Source organism: Mya arenaria, chromosome 7 (genome assembly GCF_026914265.1).
Source record: "Mya arenaria isolate MELC-2E11 chromosome 7, ASM2691426v1".
Lineage (NCBI taxonomy): Eukaryota > Metazoa > Mollusca > Bivalvia > Myida > Myidae > Mya > Mya arenaria.
The window spans coordinates 27,826,590-27,843,054 of NC_069128.1; the positions used below are offsets into that span (position 1 = coordinate 27,826,590).

Below are 16,465 nucleotides of genomic sequence, written 5' to 3' on the forward strand. Positions count from 1 at the left end.
TGAAATCCCTGCTACTGAGAAGAGAACTTAGCCCACTGTAATGAGAATGCTTGGAGGAGCTAGCCATAACATGGACACTGTATTTCCTTATAAAGACTTTTTTCTTATAAAGCTAGGAGCAGCTTTAAAATAACGAACCTGAGAGTAAGCGAATGAAATCCCTGCTACTGAGAAGAGGACCTCGCCCACTGTGATGAGAATATACTGGGGCACTAGCCAAAGCATGGACACTGTGTTTTCTTTGAGGTCAACATACAGTGTCAATGACATCTGAAAGAAAAAGAGTAATGTATGCAATGACATGTGTGTGACAATTGTGATAATTGCTTTTTGAAAACAGCCCAGTGATTATTGAGTCTGTAAACAAAGTCTACATGCATTTCTTTGTCAAGGGATTTAGAGGGAACATTAATTTAATACATTACAATGGAAAAAGATGAAGATAGAAAACTATAAATCTTTGTGGAATATTTATAGGTGAATTAAATATTAGAAAGGCAAAGAAACATAAACAAATAACACGTACATTTTTCTCATTTCCGGATATAAATACTGTGTAGACGCCCCCTGAGTTCAGTTGTACACTGATACCCATGTTGATCCACTTGTCATTAACAAGGTCTGGCACGAATATGCCGTACCTGAAGATTGAGAGGAAATATAAATTTGTGACTTTGTCAACAAGAAGTGTGAAGGAAAAAGTGACATATCTTTTATGAGGTATCTTGTCTCAGAATCAAGTAACTTGCTACCTTTAAATTCTTATTCAATTTGCTACCTTTAAATTCTTATTCAATTTTATACAAGTTTGTTTTGTACTTGTAGCCACATCTGATGGTTAAATTCCAAAGTAGTTAACACAATGATAATAATACTCAACAATTCAGAAACCAAGATGTGTAACAGCAGTGAAAATATCAAAAATGTTATGTTCATGCAAGTGAAATAACAGCAGTGAAAATATTCAAATGATATTTCACTAAAAAGTCGAAAAATAAGAAAACCTATATTTGTAACTTACTTTGAAGGTTCCATGGTAAAAAATTCAGAGACATTGTACTGAGAGATGTTGTAAATGACGCCCATTTTTCCATACTGAAGATTATCCCTCGTGTTGGTAATCAATGAGATATGATTTACTATAACGTCTGTTGTTGAAAATATGCTGAAAAAAAAACACACACATATACATTTTTCCCATCAATCACAACTTTTTTCAAGTCAGTTAAAAACAATTGCTATCTCTGGATGTGATTAATATCCCCACTATACCACCTTGAAATAAGAAGTATCACTGGGAGTGATGTATGTTCCTTATGTCAGTGAGAAAGCATCAATAAAGGTTATTGTTTTGCATTCTGCTGTATAGAAATAATAACTATAGCATCTGTTAAATAAGGCATGATTTTTTTCTCCAGTTTTTAAAAGCATAGCTAAGTTTTTTATCAAGTTGACCTCAAAAACCTTATAAATAGATTGAAGTAAAAAAAAAACAGGCAATTTATTTTTGACTATAATTATATTATACAAAAAAAAATGTTTCTTTTGCATATCACTTCTCCTTTAAACAGTAAATAAATGAATGATGTAAAAAACAATACACCAAAAACATATGGAGATATGAAGAAAAATAGACTTGTTCCAGTAAATGAAAGTATGATTACAATAGCAGGGTAATAGGGTAATAACTCTAAAAACACCATGCTTTTGCACAGCACTTCACCTCCAAACAGTCAATGTGTTAGAAGTCAATACCTCAAAACATATGGAGTTATGGAGAGATATAAAAGAACAAGACTCTAAACAAACCATACACAAAATAGTTTTTCTTTGGCACAACACTACTCATCAACAGAGTTAATATGTGTATTAAGATTGAAGTAAATACCCCAATAAGGTAATTTTTATGGAGTAATGGAGAAAATTATACTTTTACCGGCTGTCCAAGAACGGACAAATGGACGTATGGACAGAGAGATGGGAAAAGGTGATTTCTTTATAGTCACCACCACCACATAGTGGCGGTATAAACAAAGTGGTTTGCTATGACCTTGAAATCAACATTGCTTTGAGTTTAAGTCTCAAAACCTCCAACATCAGAGATGTGATATACCTGGCAGCGGAAGGGCTGAAACCATTTCGGCAATTGGGGCACTTTGGGGGTCTAGGGGAAGCTCTTTAAAGGGCTCTCCTGAATTCCAAATTTGAGGCACACTGGAGTTTGAATTCTAACTACCAATAAAGTTACAACCACAATGTATGAGATAACTTTTTTAATCAGATAAAAAAATATACATGTATTTTTTTTTCATTTTTTTTATTTATATATATATATATTTTTTTTTTTTGGGGGGGGGGGGGGTCCCAAAAGCCATTAGATCCTCTTAACATCCGTGGACAAATCACCTCCCTGCATCATTCACTGATCAAGTTGTTATGACTCATACGTTTTTAGTCAGGGGTTTATTTGAAATAATATAGTATATTGAAACATAAAACCACATCGTAAATGTACCTTAGTGCAGAATCTCCATTTTTTGGTTTTGATCTTTGGTCTGGGAACTGTAACAAACACAAAAGAAAGATAAAATATAATCTTTCGAGTTTGTTTTAAGAAGATTTTAGCTGTATTAATGGATACTCATACCCAAATACCTTGTTAAGACAAGTACTAGCAAAATTGAAGAAAAGATTGATTTAAATTCATTAAAATAATACTGGTACTTAGAGTCAATAAATACACAATGTCATGTATTACAAACAAATAATAAGATTGTAACCGTGTATTTAATAGTTGAACGCACGAATATAAAATGACTGGTGGGTCCTTAAAGATTTACAGTGATCAACTATAATCTCATAAGATAGAAATACTGAGTTTTCTGGAACTTTCTTTCAAATTAAACACGGTAAAAAAAAATCATCCTTTTCAGTAAATTAAAACAATTGTAGTTATTGTGGAACTGCTTATTTGGGAGTTAGAATTCAGAGAACGAAGATATTAGTTGTATACATACTTATTAACTTGATAACAATATTGCACCTGTCCAATTTTCAATGCTTTATCCTCAGTCTCGTACACGATCACCCTGTAGGATGACTTATCAGCAAAGTTGAATACTTGTTCCACTTTTTTGGAATCAGTTTTACCACACAACGATTCTACTTTCACCCTGTAGTGGCCATCAGGTCTGTCTAGGAAATCACTCATCTGAAATTGCATAATTCAGTTATATATGTTTTATGTGAATGCTGGCTCTTAGCTTCCACATTTAGGCCTGTCAAGTAAATCACTCATTTGAAATTGTAGGGTCATGGTTAGTTTTAAGTGAGTTGAACGGTCGCTTACAGTTTCCACATTCACCATATACCAGTAGTCCCAGTCAGGCCTTTTTAGGAAATCACTCATCAGAAATTTTAAGGTTATGTTAAGTTTAAGTGATTTATAAAGCTGAACACTCGCTCATAGATCACACTTTTACCCTATAGTCCCAGTCAGGCCTGTTGTGGTATAACGCACAAATATTAAATGACTGGTGGGTATTAAAAGATTTAGTGATCAACGATCATCTCATAAGGTTTAAATTTGGTGTTTTATGCACCTTTCTTTCAAATAATAAATGGTATCCTTCATAAAAAACTTTTTTTTTAATTAATTCATCCTTTTTAATAAATCAAAACAATTTTATTAGTTGTGGTTCATCTTATAAGGGAGTAAGAGTGCATCTTAAAACAGTTCTGCACTCACTCCTAGGTATGGAATCACTCGAAGGGTTCTTGATGAAACAGGCTCCTGGCATAAGCTAGGGCATGTGTATTAAGCCATAAGGGGTATTACTTAACATACCTGTAAACGGCGGACATTCACTTTGTGCACAGTGGAGATCACTTTCACTGTACAAGGCTCAGTGTTAAAAGATGTGTAAATTTCCTGTCCCTGGAGCCATATTCATAAAGCTTCATAGTGAATATTTTAAACTTAAAAAAAAAATACTACAGATATCTTGAATTAAAAACATTTTTTCATCAATTTTTTGATTTTTTTCATATGCATTTATTTGGACGTTTCTTTTAGTTGACCCTGCTTCTAAGTAAACACAAGCCAGTAATACCAGCCCCACTTACCTGTAAACTGAGGACATTTCCTTCGTAAAAAGGGGAGGTCACTTTCACATTACAAGGCAAAGTGTTAAGGAAGGTAATTCCTGTCTGGCCAGCCCCCAGCGCAGGGTCTTCAGCTTTCTGAGGAATAGAAAAAATATATTCAGTCCTACAGCAACATAATTTATTTCACAATAGTTATGATTTATTCACATTTATCGATCCAATCAATAAACTTCTCCTTAAATCTAATGTGCTAAAGTGCACGTTCCATCAACATTAAAACGGCTTCAACAATTTTATATACATTCCAATGAATAATGTAACCTTTCAATCCAATATGAGGTATAGTTAATCAACTTTTACGTGTTTGACGAGATACAGAGACATTTGCGGTACCAATACCAGACAATTGAAGACAATATATGCCAGAACTCGCTCAGTATTGACCAAACTCGGCCAATATCAACAAAACTCGGCTTATGAGTTTCCTCCATTTTGATTGGCTACAAAACTCACTCAATATAGGACTTGAGAAATGGACCATTTTCATTGGCTGTTGAAACTCGCCTAATATGAGAAATATGCTGAAAATTAGTTTAAAAGATCGCCATTTTGTTTTCCGTTTTTCTGACTGTAGTTTGTTTAAAAAAAATTGTGCTTGTTTAAACATATTTGGAATGACAGAGTAGCCTATTAAATACTTCAACCACTTTGTAGGGTTTGATATTACAGTTGTATTTAACCTCTTGGTGGATTTTACGATAATTATCTTTATGAAAACCGAAAGATGAAAATTTTGAACTTTTGGCAAACGAAAGACGAAGAAAAGACATACAGGCTTAGACCAATACAGCTAGCCTCGGACAAATAGCTACGATAATATGAAATCATGTAATTAATAACATTGTTATTCACTTGTAAAACATTCCTTGTTTCATTAAAGATTTTAAACTAAATTTGGGTGGACTTTCAGGTGAAATCCAGAACTAAAAAATATATTCTTCTATTTATCTCTGGTACTATCTGGAAACTATCCTAACATCTGTATCTGCATCCCTCCGCCGGCCCAACCTCAAAGAAGCCTTATTGCAAGCAAAAGTGCCGCCGAACAGAAGTAAGTGTGCTAAAAAGGTGGTAACAATTAACAAAGCCAGAGTTATCAGCCTTGCTGTACATAAGCATATATATAGTCTCTGGCAACAAGTGTACCAAGTTTCATTTGAACATCTCGAAGAAGAGTTTTTGAAAATTATTGCCATGCTAAAAAACTGTATGCCAACATAAACAAGGACTACAAGTTGTCAACAACAACAATGCCAACAACGACTTCAAGGCTTTGGCAATACCTCAACTATTTCACAAAAAAAAAGACAAGCAACAAGTGCCCTACATCAATCTTCATCTGCACAAGGCCTGCACACACAAAGGCAAGTGAGCTGATATAAAGTCCAACAACCATCCGCTGTAGGGGTCTGAAAAAAAAATATACATGTTTATTTTCCATAAAACACAGAACTTACAAGCATACAATTTTTTTTATCTGAACAAGTCTTGACTTTTCTCTTACATAGATGTACAAATACCAACATTCATATATAAAAGTTTTTAAATCTAGTTATCGAAATTAGTCCTTTGGATTCATGAACAAGTCAAATTCATATACAGAAAAAAAACTTTATGCGACCTACCCGTTTTCACGACCAACCCACTAATGAGGCCGATTTCTTTCAAACCCGATCTTTTTCCTCTATCATTCAATGGTCATAAACCCCGAAAAAAGGGCACCAGCTGTTATTCAGTAATATGACAACTAAATCCAGTCACTTTTAATTTATCACATGTTAAATTGATCCGTTAATGAGAACGCAGGCAATTTGTTCATAGGTACTATACATGTCTGTGTTCACACCTCGCTGACACGCAAAACAAAGAAGTTTAGTACACATGTCCCGGTTTAAGGATAATCACAACCACTTTACGACAAAAAGTAGCCGCTTTACAATAGAGGTCAAGATAAGATCATAAGAGTGAAAAACACAAAGCGTTTAGAATATTGATGGGTTTTTGAGTGATTTAATGCTTTTAATTGGATTTTCGGGGAGACTTACTGTGAAAATATAATTACAGGACATTGCAACTATGTTGTTTTAATACATGTTATTTTTTGAACAAGTTTTGATGTAAATTAATAAATGACATAATTTTCTATTTATTTTCTCTACTTGAATAGTATTCACTATAGCCTCATATGACCAATACCCAGTTAAACATGTACATGTACATAGTAAAAATCTAATGAGTTCCACCACTTGACCATTCACAAACCTTATCAGCACAAACTCAGTAATGAGACCACCCAGCTATTAAGACCATTTTCTCAAAGTCCCATAGGTGGTCTGAATCTGAATAGAGTGGTTTTACTGTACTACTGCTTGGTATTAAATTTTTTAACAAGCCCTGCTGTATAAAACCCAGAATTTAGCAAGCCCGGAAAGCATTTTTCCAGTGTTGGGCTTGCGGGCTTGTGTTAATTTTGACCACTGTTAATCTGAAGCAAACATGATCAAGCATATGTGTAGATTATAACAGCTAACAAGCCACATACCTGTTGGGTATCCTACACTTATCCAGGAAGGGGTAGACAATCTTGTCAAGTATCGGAATCATTATGAGGATCAGTAGTGGGTTCAGTGCCTGCATCTGGTCGGGCTTCAGTTTGCCAAATATGCCCTGAAATTTTTTGGGGAATTATCTAAATGGTAAAAAATGTAATTTTTTTATCACTTGTCTAGAAAGGGGAAGACAATCTTGTCACGGACTTAATCATGTTTTAAGGATGAGAAGTGGAGTCTGTGTCTGGTCTGGCTTCAGTTTGCCAAATATTCCCTGAAATTTTTTGGGGAATTATCTAAATGGTAAAAAATGTTATTTTTTATCACTTGTCTAGAAAGGGGAAGACAAGATTATCACGGACTTAATCATGTTTTAAGGATGAGAAGTGGAGTCTGTGTCTGGTCTGGCTTCAGTCTGCCAAATATTCCCTGAAAATTTTTGGGGAATTATCTAAATGGTAAAAAATGTTATTTTTTTATCAATTGTCTAGAAAGGGGAAGACAATCTTGTCACGGACTTAATCATGTTTTAAGGATGAGAAGTGGAGTCTGTGTCTGGTCTGGCTTCAGTCTGCCAAATATCCCCTGAAAATTTGGGGCATCATTTAAATGGTGATTTATTATCTATTTATCACTTGTCTAGAAAGGGGTTGACAATCTTGTCGGGTATTCCAATCATTATGAGCATCAGTAGTGGGTTCAGTGCCTGTATCTGGTCGGGCTTCAGTGTTCCAAATATGCCCTGAAATATTGGGCAATGTTGATTAATTTTCTCTTTCGAGGCGACAAGATGTAACAACTTTGTCGAGGATTGGAATAATTCAAAAAGGGTGAGTAGAAGGCTGAGTGCTTGCATATGGTTTGGATTCAGTATGCCACATATGCCTTAAAATGTAGGGCTTGTTTTATCATTTATACTTAAAGATAATAAAGTTGAACACTTTAATAATCTTGTCAAGTATCAGAATCAAGATGGTTTGTAGTGGGTTGAGTGCCTGCATCTGGTCAGTAAACAGTGGCATTTTTACAGAATAACAATTCTTTAAACATTTTTTTTTCAAATTGCAATCTCCTTCCTTTTACATCAGTAAACACTTGATTCTGGATTTTTCAAGTATAGTTTATACTAGTGTCCTTTACAGTGTGTGTATACCACATGATAAATTACGTCATATATGCTACGTCGGAAGGCAACATTTTGCTTAAAATGAAGACTTAAATCAAAGATAACTTTTCTTGTACAACACCATTTTAAATGTAACATAGGGCAGTCTATGCCTTTTAAAGAGCACCGCATTTGTATTATTACCGAAACTTGATAAAGTCATTAGTTTCATCAAACACTTCGACAAACCTGTTTCCGAAATCATGTTTTGACAGTGCTCCGTCAGACGACCGTATTGTGAAAAGGTTTGTCGAAGTGTTTAAAGAAACTAAACTCTCAATCAAATTCTGGTAAAAGACCGAAGGCGGGGCCCTGTGAGCTGCATAGACTGCGCTATGTTTCATTTAAAATGGTGAAGAAATAGTGAAGTTATCTTTGTTTAAAGTCTTTTTTTCACATCAAAATATTGCCTTCTGACGTAGCATTTATGACGCAATTTATCACGTGGTATACACACAATGTTTTAGCTTGATTGTAATGAAAGCAGATAGAATCACAATCCATCTGTTTTCCTGGGTTGAAACCAGTACTCATGTACTGGTGAGAAGTTTGAAAGGCCATGAGAAAATACCCCTAGTGGTGATGAAACCCATAACCTCTTGGGTGAGGGGCAGACACATATACTACTTGACCACTCTCATCCAAATTTCATAAATTGATTTTTAAAAGTCTATTGTTAAAATGTGTTCACTAATCAAAACAGATTTGATTAAATGTGAAAGCTTAAATGAAAAAAACAAATATTATTTGAGAAAAAACCCAACACCATTACCATGCTGCCATCCATGTGTTCCGCTTGCAGTGTCCACCTTGATCCCTGCAAACAGAAATGTATGTATACAGGTATTGCAATATGCTAGCTTATTCATCTCAACAGTATAGGGACTTACAACTGCTGGGAAATTTGGGAATCAACTACCAACCATTCATGGAAATGAATATCAAAATTATTGAAGATAAAAGTCCATACTCATTCATTACATCAAGATCAGATAATCGTTAACTTTAAACTTTTCCAAAATATTATGCTGATAAGCTTGTAAAAGAAGTATGGTAAATATTTGGTAAGATCAGTGATCGAAATTAACGCAAGCCCTGCACTGGTAAAATGTCTTCCGGGCTTGCTCAAATTCTGAATTTTATATAGCAGGGCTATTTGATGCCAAGCTATAGTATATGAATTTGGGCTTGTTCATCTTAAAGCCTAATTTCAATGACTGTAAGATATAGCCAAGTTATAGAGTAAACAAGATCAACTTGATTATTAAGACAATTCAAAGTAATCACTCATTTAAGTTAGCACGGGCAATCAGGTCGGTTATTGAACTTACCTGAGATATCACACTCTTAAACATTGCTACAAAGTTAGTATATCATAAATCATGATAAAGCTATAGTACATCGATCACAGCTCATGACTGTACTTCCAGGGCTTCCATTAAGAAAGTTTGGAAGAATCAGGACTAAAACGTAAAAAAAAGAGTTTTCCTCCAAAAAAAGGGCTAAAACATCCAAAAAAGAACTAAAACCTCCAAAAAAGAACTAAAACATCCAAAAAAGGGTTAAAACCTCCAAAAAAGAACTAAAACACCCAAAAAAGGGTTTTCCTCCAAAAAAGGGCTAAAACCTCAAAAACTGAAACTCTTGAAGTACAGAAACTTCCGTATTTTGGGGTAAAACTTCCAAAGTTGAAAGCTTGTGAGTTCAGAATATGAAATCCTGGTGTCAGTGTTACTTTAATAGCCACATTTTCAATTATTCTTGAATTAAAATTAATTATTAGAATACACTTTATAGGAATTATACCAAACTACTTTTTATCCCAAGTTGTACAACAGTGGACAAATAACTAGTGTTTGGGGGATTTAAACATCCACCTTGTAGATAAAAAAAATCCTAAAAAGATGGAAAGGAAGTTCATACTTTCAGTTTCAACTCTGGCTTGTTAAAACTCACATGTACCAACAAAGGTTAAAAACATGTTTATATATTTAATCTTTATATGAAAGACTTCCAATCTGAAAACCAGGTTCTACAAGACAATATAATTTATGTTTATAATACTGATTCCTTTATAAAATCCAGAGCCAGTTATCAAGAATCAAGATCAAGAATCCTAAAAGAAATTCCATATCTTGGAGATATTTTAGAACAAAGGACCGGACTGTTGACAGTCTCGAATTCTCGAGGAAATTGCCCCATGAGTTCTCAAGATATTAAAAGGGCACTTTTATTAATACCAGCTTTTTTTTACAATTCATGAGGAACTACTAGAGTAAAAACACACAGTTTTGTGTTTTACCTGTTGATTATTTAATGCCCAGAAAAGAGGCAGAGGTAGGAACATCAGCAGTACACGTAACAGACGCCTCACGTCCTCGATAAACCAGTTCTGAAAGAGAATCGGTGGTTGAGATTAGCACAAGCCCATGAGCCCTGTACTGGTAAAATGCTGTAACTAATATATAAATGTACATGTAGTTATCAATGGGTAGATATTTAGGGGCCAGTTAGCACAAATTCAAATTTGTCTAGTGCTTTATTGGTAATATTGAAATATAGTTTTATTTGCCTTATTTACCCTGTGCCATTGAATTGGGTTTATGTTTAAACTTTTGGCTACTAAGCTTGTTTCTGTAGTATTTCATATAAATATTGTGCCTCTTAACAGGTTTTTTGTTTTTTATTAATGGGCTTGTTTGCATAGTTTTCATGTTTTTGAGTTAAGGTTTCTTAAAATGTGCAAGATAACATCTTTCGTCTTAAACCAAAAATATGTGTATGCTCATTCTTGACAAAGCCCTGTAGGGCAAAAGTGCAGCAAAGTCCGCCAAGGGACATAACTCTAAAGTATTTAGGCAAGAGTTGTGGGCATTTCTACAAATGCAAACTATTATTGAAAACATGTGTATTAAGTTTCAGGTGAATATCTTGAACTATTCATTCAGTTATGCCCAAGGGTAAAGTTCCTGAAGAGTCCACTGAAACTTTGGCAATAGCTTGGACATTTTTCATAAATAAAATTATTCATAAATAAAATTATTTGAAAATTCAAAACAAGAGTACTGCAGAGTAAACACACCACTCATGTGCTGTTTTATTTCTGAAAAAGGGGCATCACTCAACAATTATCAAATCCAGAGTTACCCGCCTTGCTGTATGTATGTGCATATTGTCTCCAGTTTCAATTGAATATCTTGAACTATGGCCAAGCTTAAAAATTGAACACAGCGAAGACTATGTCAAAAGTGACGCAAAGGCTATGACAATACCTCAACTTGTTTCCTTTGAAACACTGACAAATAGACAATTGAAAATGATCAAATAAAAAAACGTAAACATATGCTGTACTAGCGTGTTTTTTTTGGATAATTCTTGCTAAAAATATAAGAATATATTACAGAACAGAGTAAATACTCTAAATTATATCATCAGAAACTAAAACAGAGTTTAGTGGAGATATATATTTGTGATTAATTACTAGCATTCTAATTAACAAGTTGGGGTAATTATTTGGAAATAAAAACACACATATTTAATACAAGTTTGGAAGCATGACATTATATACTTAACATTAAATGTAGCAATGATTATAATACAAGTTCTGACTGCATATGATAATTACTCTATATTTGTGGCACAGCTCAAGCAACACACATTACAACATCTAATTTTTCAGAGGGGAAGTGACATTTGCATAATAGGGTCAGGAAAAAATACAACAATTATCTTACCAGTAATGGCTTATATTTCCTCCTTTTGATTGCAAAAAATAGTTGTAATGCTACTTACATGTAGGTCAAAGCTTAACAATATAACAATTTCATATGCACTTATTTTTATGAATAAAACATGGAAACTAATAGCTTCAATTACCAACAAATTGTGGAAATAACAATGAACGTATTTTAGTAATATCAAGGTTGTTTGTGTTGTGGAAAAATATTTTATTTGCACTGAACCTTATTTTTTGTGCATTTATATTCATCACTACTTTGCGAGATAACATGAAAATAATCATTACCTGACAATTGATATCAGTGGTTGAAATTAATACAAGCCCGCAAGCCCTGCACTGGTAAAAATGTCTTCTGGGATTGCTCATATCAATTCCGAATTTGATATAGCAGGACTTGTTAAAAATATTGATGCCAAGCAATAGTATAAGAATTTGGGCTTGTTCATCCAAAAGTTAAATTTCAATGACTGAGATATATGTACAAGTTTCCAGTGCTTTAAGGCAAATGTAAATTGTAAATAAATGTACAAACTAAAGATCTTTTATTTTACCTCAAACTTGTCATCAGCATAGTACAACCAGTGTGGTCGTTCTTCTTCATACTTGGTTCTTTGAAACTTTCCAACTATACCAGACTGAAAATTAATCATTCTTGCGATGAGTATGAAGAACAAAAAAAATTCTGTTACAAAGTGACGTTCAGATGATCAATTATAATTGAAAATTGATTAGTTGGGCATGAAATTGGCTGTTTGTGTTGTTTTTCTTCTTTCCTCTTGATTAAATGTTTGCCAACTTTCTCATTTGAGTTTATTCATACGTTAAGAAGTGTAACAGTCAGTTTTATAAAAAAAATATGGAAGAAAGCAAAAACAACAATAAATAACTTTAAACCTACACATGACAGCCGCAGAGTTAAAGATTATAAGTTATTGTACAAGAATAAAACTACAACTAATGCATTGTCAAAATATGATTGTACTATCTATAATTGGTTACTTAGTGGAACTGATTATTGATAGTCAAACTGGAACTGATTTCCAACACTCATTAACATTTTACTGTCCTTGTACAGTTTTATGAATTGAATATATCAAACAAATATATATAGGGACATATATATATATACAGTTTCAAATGTTTTTCCTATCACATCACAATTGAATAGATCATTTCGGTTTATGACTAAGATGTCTATTGAAAGGTATGTCTTTTACTTACAAAGATACATTTGAACGTTTTTCCAATCACATCACCGGTGGGGGGAACTCTCGTGTACTGGTTTCGCCCCATGAAGAACAAACCTGAAAAATGGAATAAATACATACAGGACAATCGCTAATCATCATCATCATCATCATCATCATCATCATCATCATCATCATCATCATCATCATCATCATCATTATTGTGATATTAGGGCCAGGGACCTTATTCATAAACCCTTTTAAGTCATTTCCTATCTTAATTAAATTTCTTAAATTTTTCATTGTCAAATTTAAAGAAATGTATAAGTGTTTTTAACATATAAGAAATTTTTTTTTATTTAGGTAAAAAAAAATAATGTATTTTCGGAATTCTTTATTTCTTATTTCATATATGACTAAAGAGATACAAAAGTTAGGAAATGACTTAAGAATACTGCCCAAAGTCTTCAGGCCACTCACTGAAATAACTTCCCCAGCTCACACCATCAATCGCACAGGCCCATATAAAATCATCATACTGATGTAATTTTTTTAAATAAAATAACAAAATTCACACTTTGTACACTTATAGAATTTTGCGGAAAATATATGGAACATGGTGAATTAAAATGGCCAGGCCTGCCTGGTCTTTCACATTAGGAAAACAGCAGTTCCGAGGCAAAAAGTGCAGACCTTGGGCATTGTACATTTTGGCTAATGAAATGACTGAGATTAGACTCCTTAAAGTAGAATAATGATTGAATAGAATGTAATTACAACATTTAATTTTGTTCTTTAATAAAACTTAGTTAGTATACATTGTATATGCATCAGACTTAAGCACCTTTGAATCCTCCAATCAATGTATTTCCTTTAATTATTCAGACTCAATAACTATTGAATCTGATTGAAACTCACATATGGACAGTAACATAAGTATTGCAGGAACACCAAAGGCAAGGAGATAGCAATCATCCTCGAAGCACTGCACATCAGCTGTAAGGAATGTTATAATAACATAATTTAGTAAAAAATCTACAGGATAAGAAATGGTTGTCACTGGCAACTGCATATTGAGATACACATACATTATGGAATATTCAGGTTGAGCTACACTAAAACTATGGAAAAATCAGGTTGAGATATATGGAGGCTATTCGTTGCCAAAAGTCCAGACATGTAATTCCCACAATGTGCTTCTTAATCGTACTAAATATCTCTTACATTTGTCAATGTAGACGTGCTATTTGTTGTTTCTATTCGTCAGTTTTTCCGTATTGATTTGTCATTTGTCATTAAAGTAGTCAAAATGTATATTTGTCAGATCTACCCTGTATAAACTCACTAAAACATAGATCGTATAACTTGCTTTAACAATATGATGATGTAATTTAGAAAGCCGAATCATGCATATGTAAAACTGCAATCCTCTAGTCGACACTCGCATTCGTAAAATGAACAGTTAAGAATTACAAGGATAGACGATTTCGCCTATACCTTATAAGGTATATGTCACCAAAAGAAACGAAGGTGAATGGGCGGAGCTAACGAATCAGATTTTCTTTCGTTTATTTCCGTCGAATCAAGCAAGGGAGATAACATCTTCGCCTACCTCCTGTAAATTCCCGGTTGTAAGTCCGAGTACTCTCTCTTTATTTCACAAGAAAAAACTAAAATTAACTTCATCCTTTATTTCATTTTGACGTTCAATGTTCCTAAATTGGTTATAAATCACCATTTTATTTAGTCAATTGCAGTTGGGTGTATCTGAGCTGGGCTCACGGACCCAGATTTATACTGCCACTGTCAGTTGTTTTTTTACTTATAAACCCAAGCAAGCAAAAAATTTTCATTTATTTTATTTACAAGTGGTCCATGGGCGGGTCGTTCAGTGTGTGGGGGGGGGAGCTGTAGGGTCTGTGTCCCCTCCAGTTGGCCCGCAAGTAAACTTAAAGGTTAATTTTGTTGTCAATAGTTCTCAGAAAAAAGTACTTAATTACGTCATAATGCGCCAATTCAGACTAAAAATATTTAAAATATTCTAGGGGGAGTACCCCTAAACCCCTCTTCCCTGATTTTAAACATATTAATGTCATGCCCACTCGAGGGATCATGTCCAAAAAGTTGTGCCCCTAAGTACCGCCCCTCTAACGCAAGTCCCTGTTCAAAACCTGCTCCAGCAAATCCACGAAACTTTTGACATCATAATTATATCCACCTAGTTTTGTCTGATGTTATACATTTACTATCTTAATAAGCATGTATGGTGTAAACGTGTAATTTCAATACATCATTGAAACAAAATATCCATGTGGATGGAAGAACAGCCCTCCAACCCACTTGTGTCCCCCAGTTATGAATTACAGGATCTGCCACTGTGAACCATAACAATCAAGTGGGGGATTTCAAGAACATGAAAAAATAGATATCGTGAGTCTTAGATTAGAAAAACAAACGCACGATTTTTTCCTCCAAAAGGGCTAGGTCCGCTTCACCTAAATGTGAAAAAAAGCCCTGACTGTTGAGTGTGGGTGGGGTATAAAAGGTAGCAGCAAGTAATAATTGTTTATTAGCAATAAATTGACTTCATCATTAAAATACTTTATTAATTACCCATAAAATAATATTCGTTACAGTATAATGTACGAGTTATATGAAGTTGTAATCTAAGTGTATTTTATCCATACAGTTCCAGCTACCAGGTAAGAAACCTCTGGGGCATCTTAGTGAATAATTTCAACTTAATGAAAATTTAGATTTTTTTCTTCGTAAATTTTAAATGATCTAATATTACTTGCAATCTTAAACATTGCAAAAAGGCAAGAAAGTGTCCTCTAATGGTAGAATTTAAAATAGTGTTTATAGTAATTTAAAGCAGCGAGTGCACTCTCACAGATTGACAGTTTTGACAACCTTTTTTTTGTCCCGGACTCGGCTGATTTTGGCAGCAATGCTTCTATACAAATAATAAGATTACTCACACTAAAACAGATCTAAATTGTTTGGAAAACTGCCGACTTTTTTCATTTTTCTTAAAACGTTACTGTAGTATCACTTTTAGCCATAAAACATCAATTTGCAAACGTAAAACTGAAAAACTGTATCTGATCTTTTGTCAGCAGTCTTATACCACTGGTATCCAGACATTTACGCAAAAATTGGCTAATTCCAAAACAAAAAATAAAAATAGTTGTCAACACGGCCAATCTGTGAGAGTGCAGTTTTAAAAGAAAAATAAGACAATGGGACTTTTCATTCTTGAAGTATAATTTAATGCTAATGACTTACATTTTGTTGTGTTTGAGTCAAGTATCGTTTTGCATACATCTCATTTCATGCCGGTCATATGTGCGTATTTATTACTATTATATAGACAAAAACATGTTGTAATATCATATATTATTTTATTCGACATTAAATAATTTATAATCCATCCTGTTTCCAAATCATAGTCCATAATGTCATAATATAGATGATTCGTAAAGTCCATAATAACATTCGCAATGTCCATGGTTCAAAGTATCCATAATTGGTTTAAATAGAGCCGAGTGATAGCGGAAATTTCCGAAAGACGTAAGGAGGAGTTAAGACATGGTTAAGGCGGAGTTAAGACATGGTTAAGGCGGAGCTATCTATAAATAAAATTAAATTCATCTCG

General features: G+C 33.7%; 1 protein-coding gene across 2 annotated transcripts in view; it reads right to left on the bottom strand.

Annotated features, from left to right (window-relative positions):
- Positions 1-16,465, bottom strand: part of LOC128241608 (solute carrier family 15 member 1-like) — a 37,816-nt gene that overhangs the window by 4,484 nt on the left and 16,867 nt on the right. For both annotated transcript variants that reach the window (XM_052958619.1, XM_052958618.1), the window contains exons 9-21: positions 13,726-13,803; positions 12,842-12,924; positions 12,172-12,255; positions 10,184-10,273; positions 8,654-8,698; positions 6,710-6,834; positions 5,495-5,576; positions 4,126-4,242; positions 3,044-3,211; positions 2,516-2,562; positions 1,022-1,165; positions 527-641; positions 139-270 (exon numbers count right to left, since the gene is read on the bottom strand). In XM_052958619.1, coding sequence (XP_052814579.1) covers positions 139-270; positions 527-641; positions 1,022-1,165; positions 2,516-2,562; positions 3,044-3,211; positions 4,126-4,242; positions 5,495-5,576; positions 6,710-6,834; positions 8,654-8,698; positions 10,184-10,273; positions 12,172-12,255; positions 12,842-12,924; positions 13,726-13,803 — 1,310 coding nt within the window. The remainder of the gene's footprint in view (positions 1-138; positions 271-526; positions 642-1,021; positions 1,166-2,515; positions 2,563-3,043; positions 3,212-4,125; positions 4,243-5,494; positions 5,577-6,709; positions 6,835-8,653; positions 8,699-10,183; positions 10,274-12,171; positions 12,256-12,841; positions 12,925-13,725; positions 13,804-16,465) is intronic.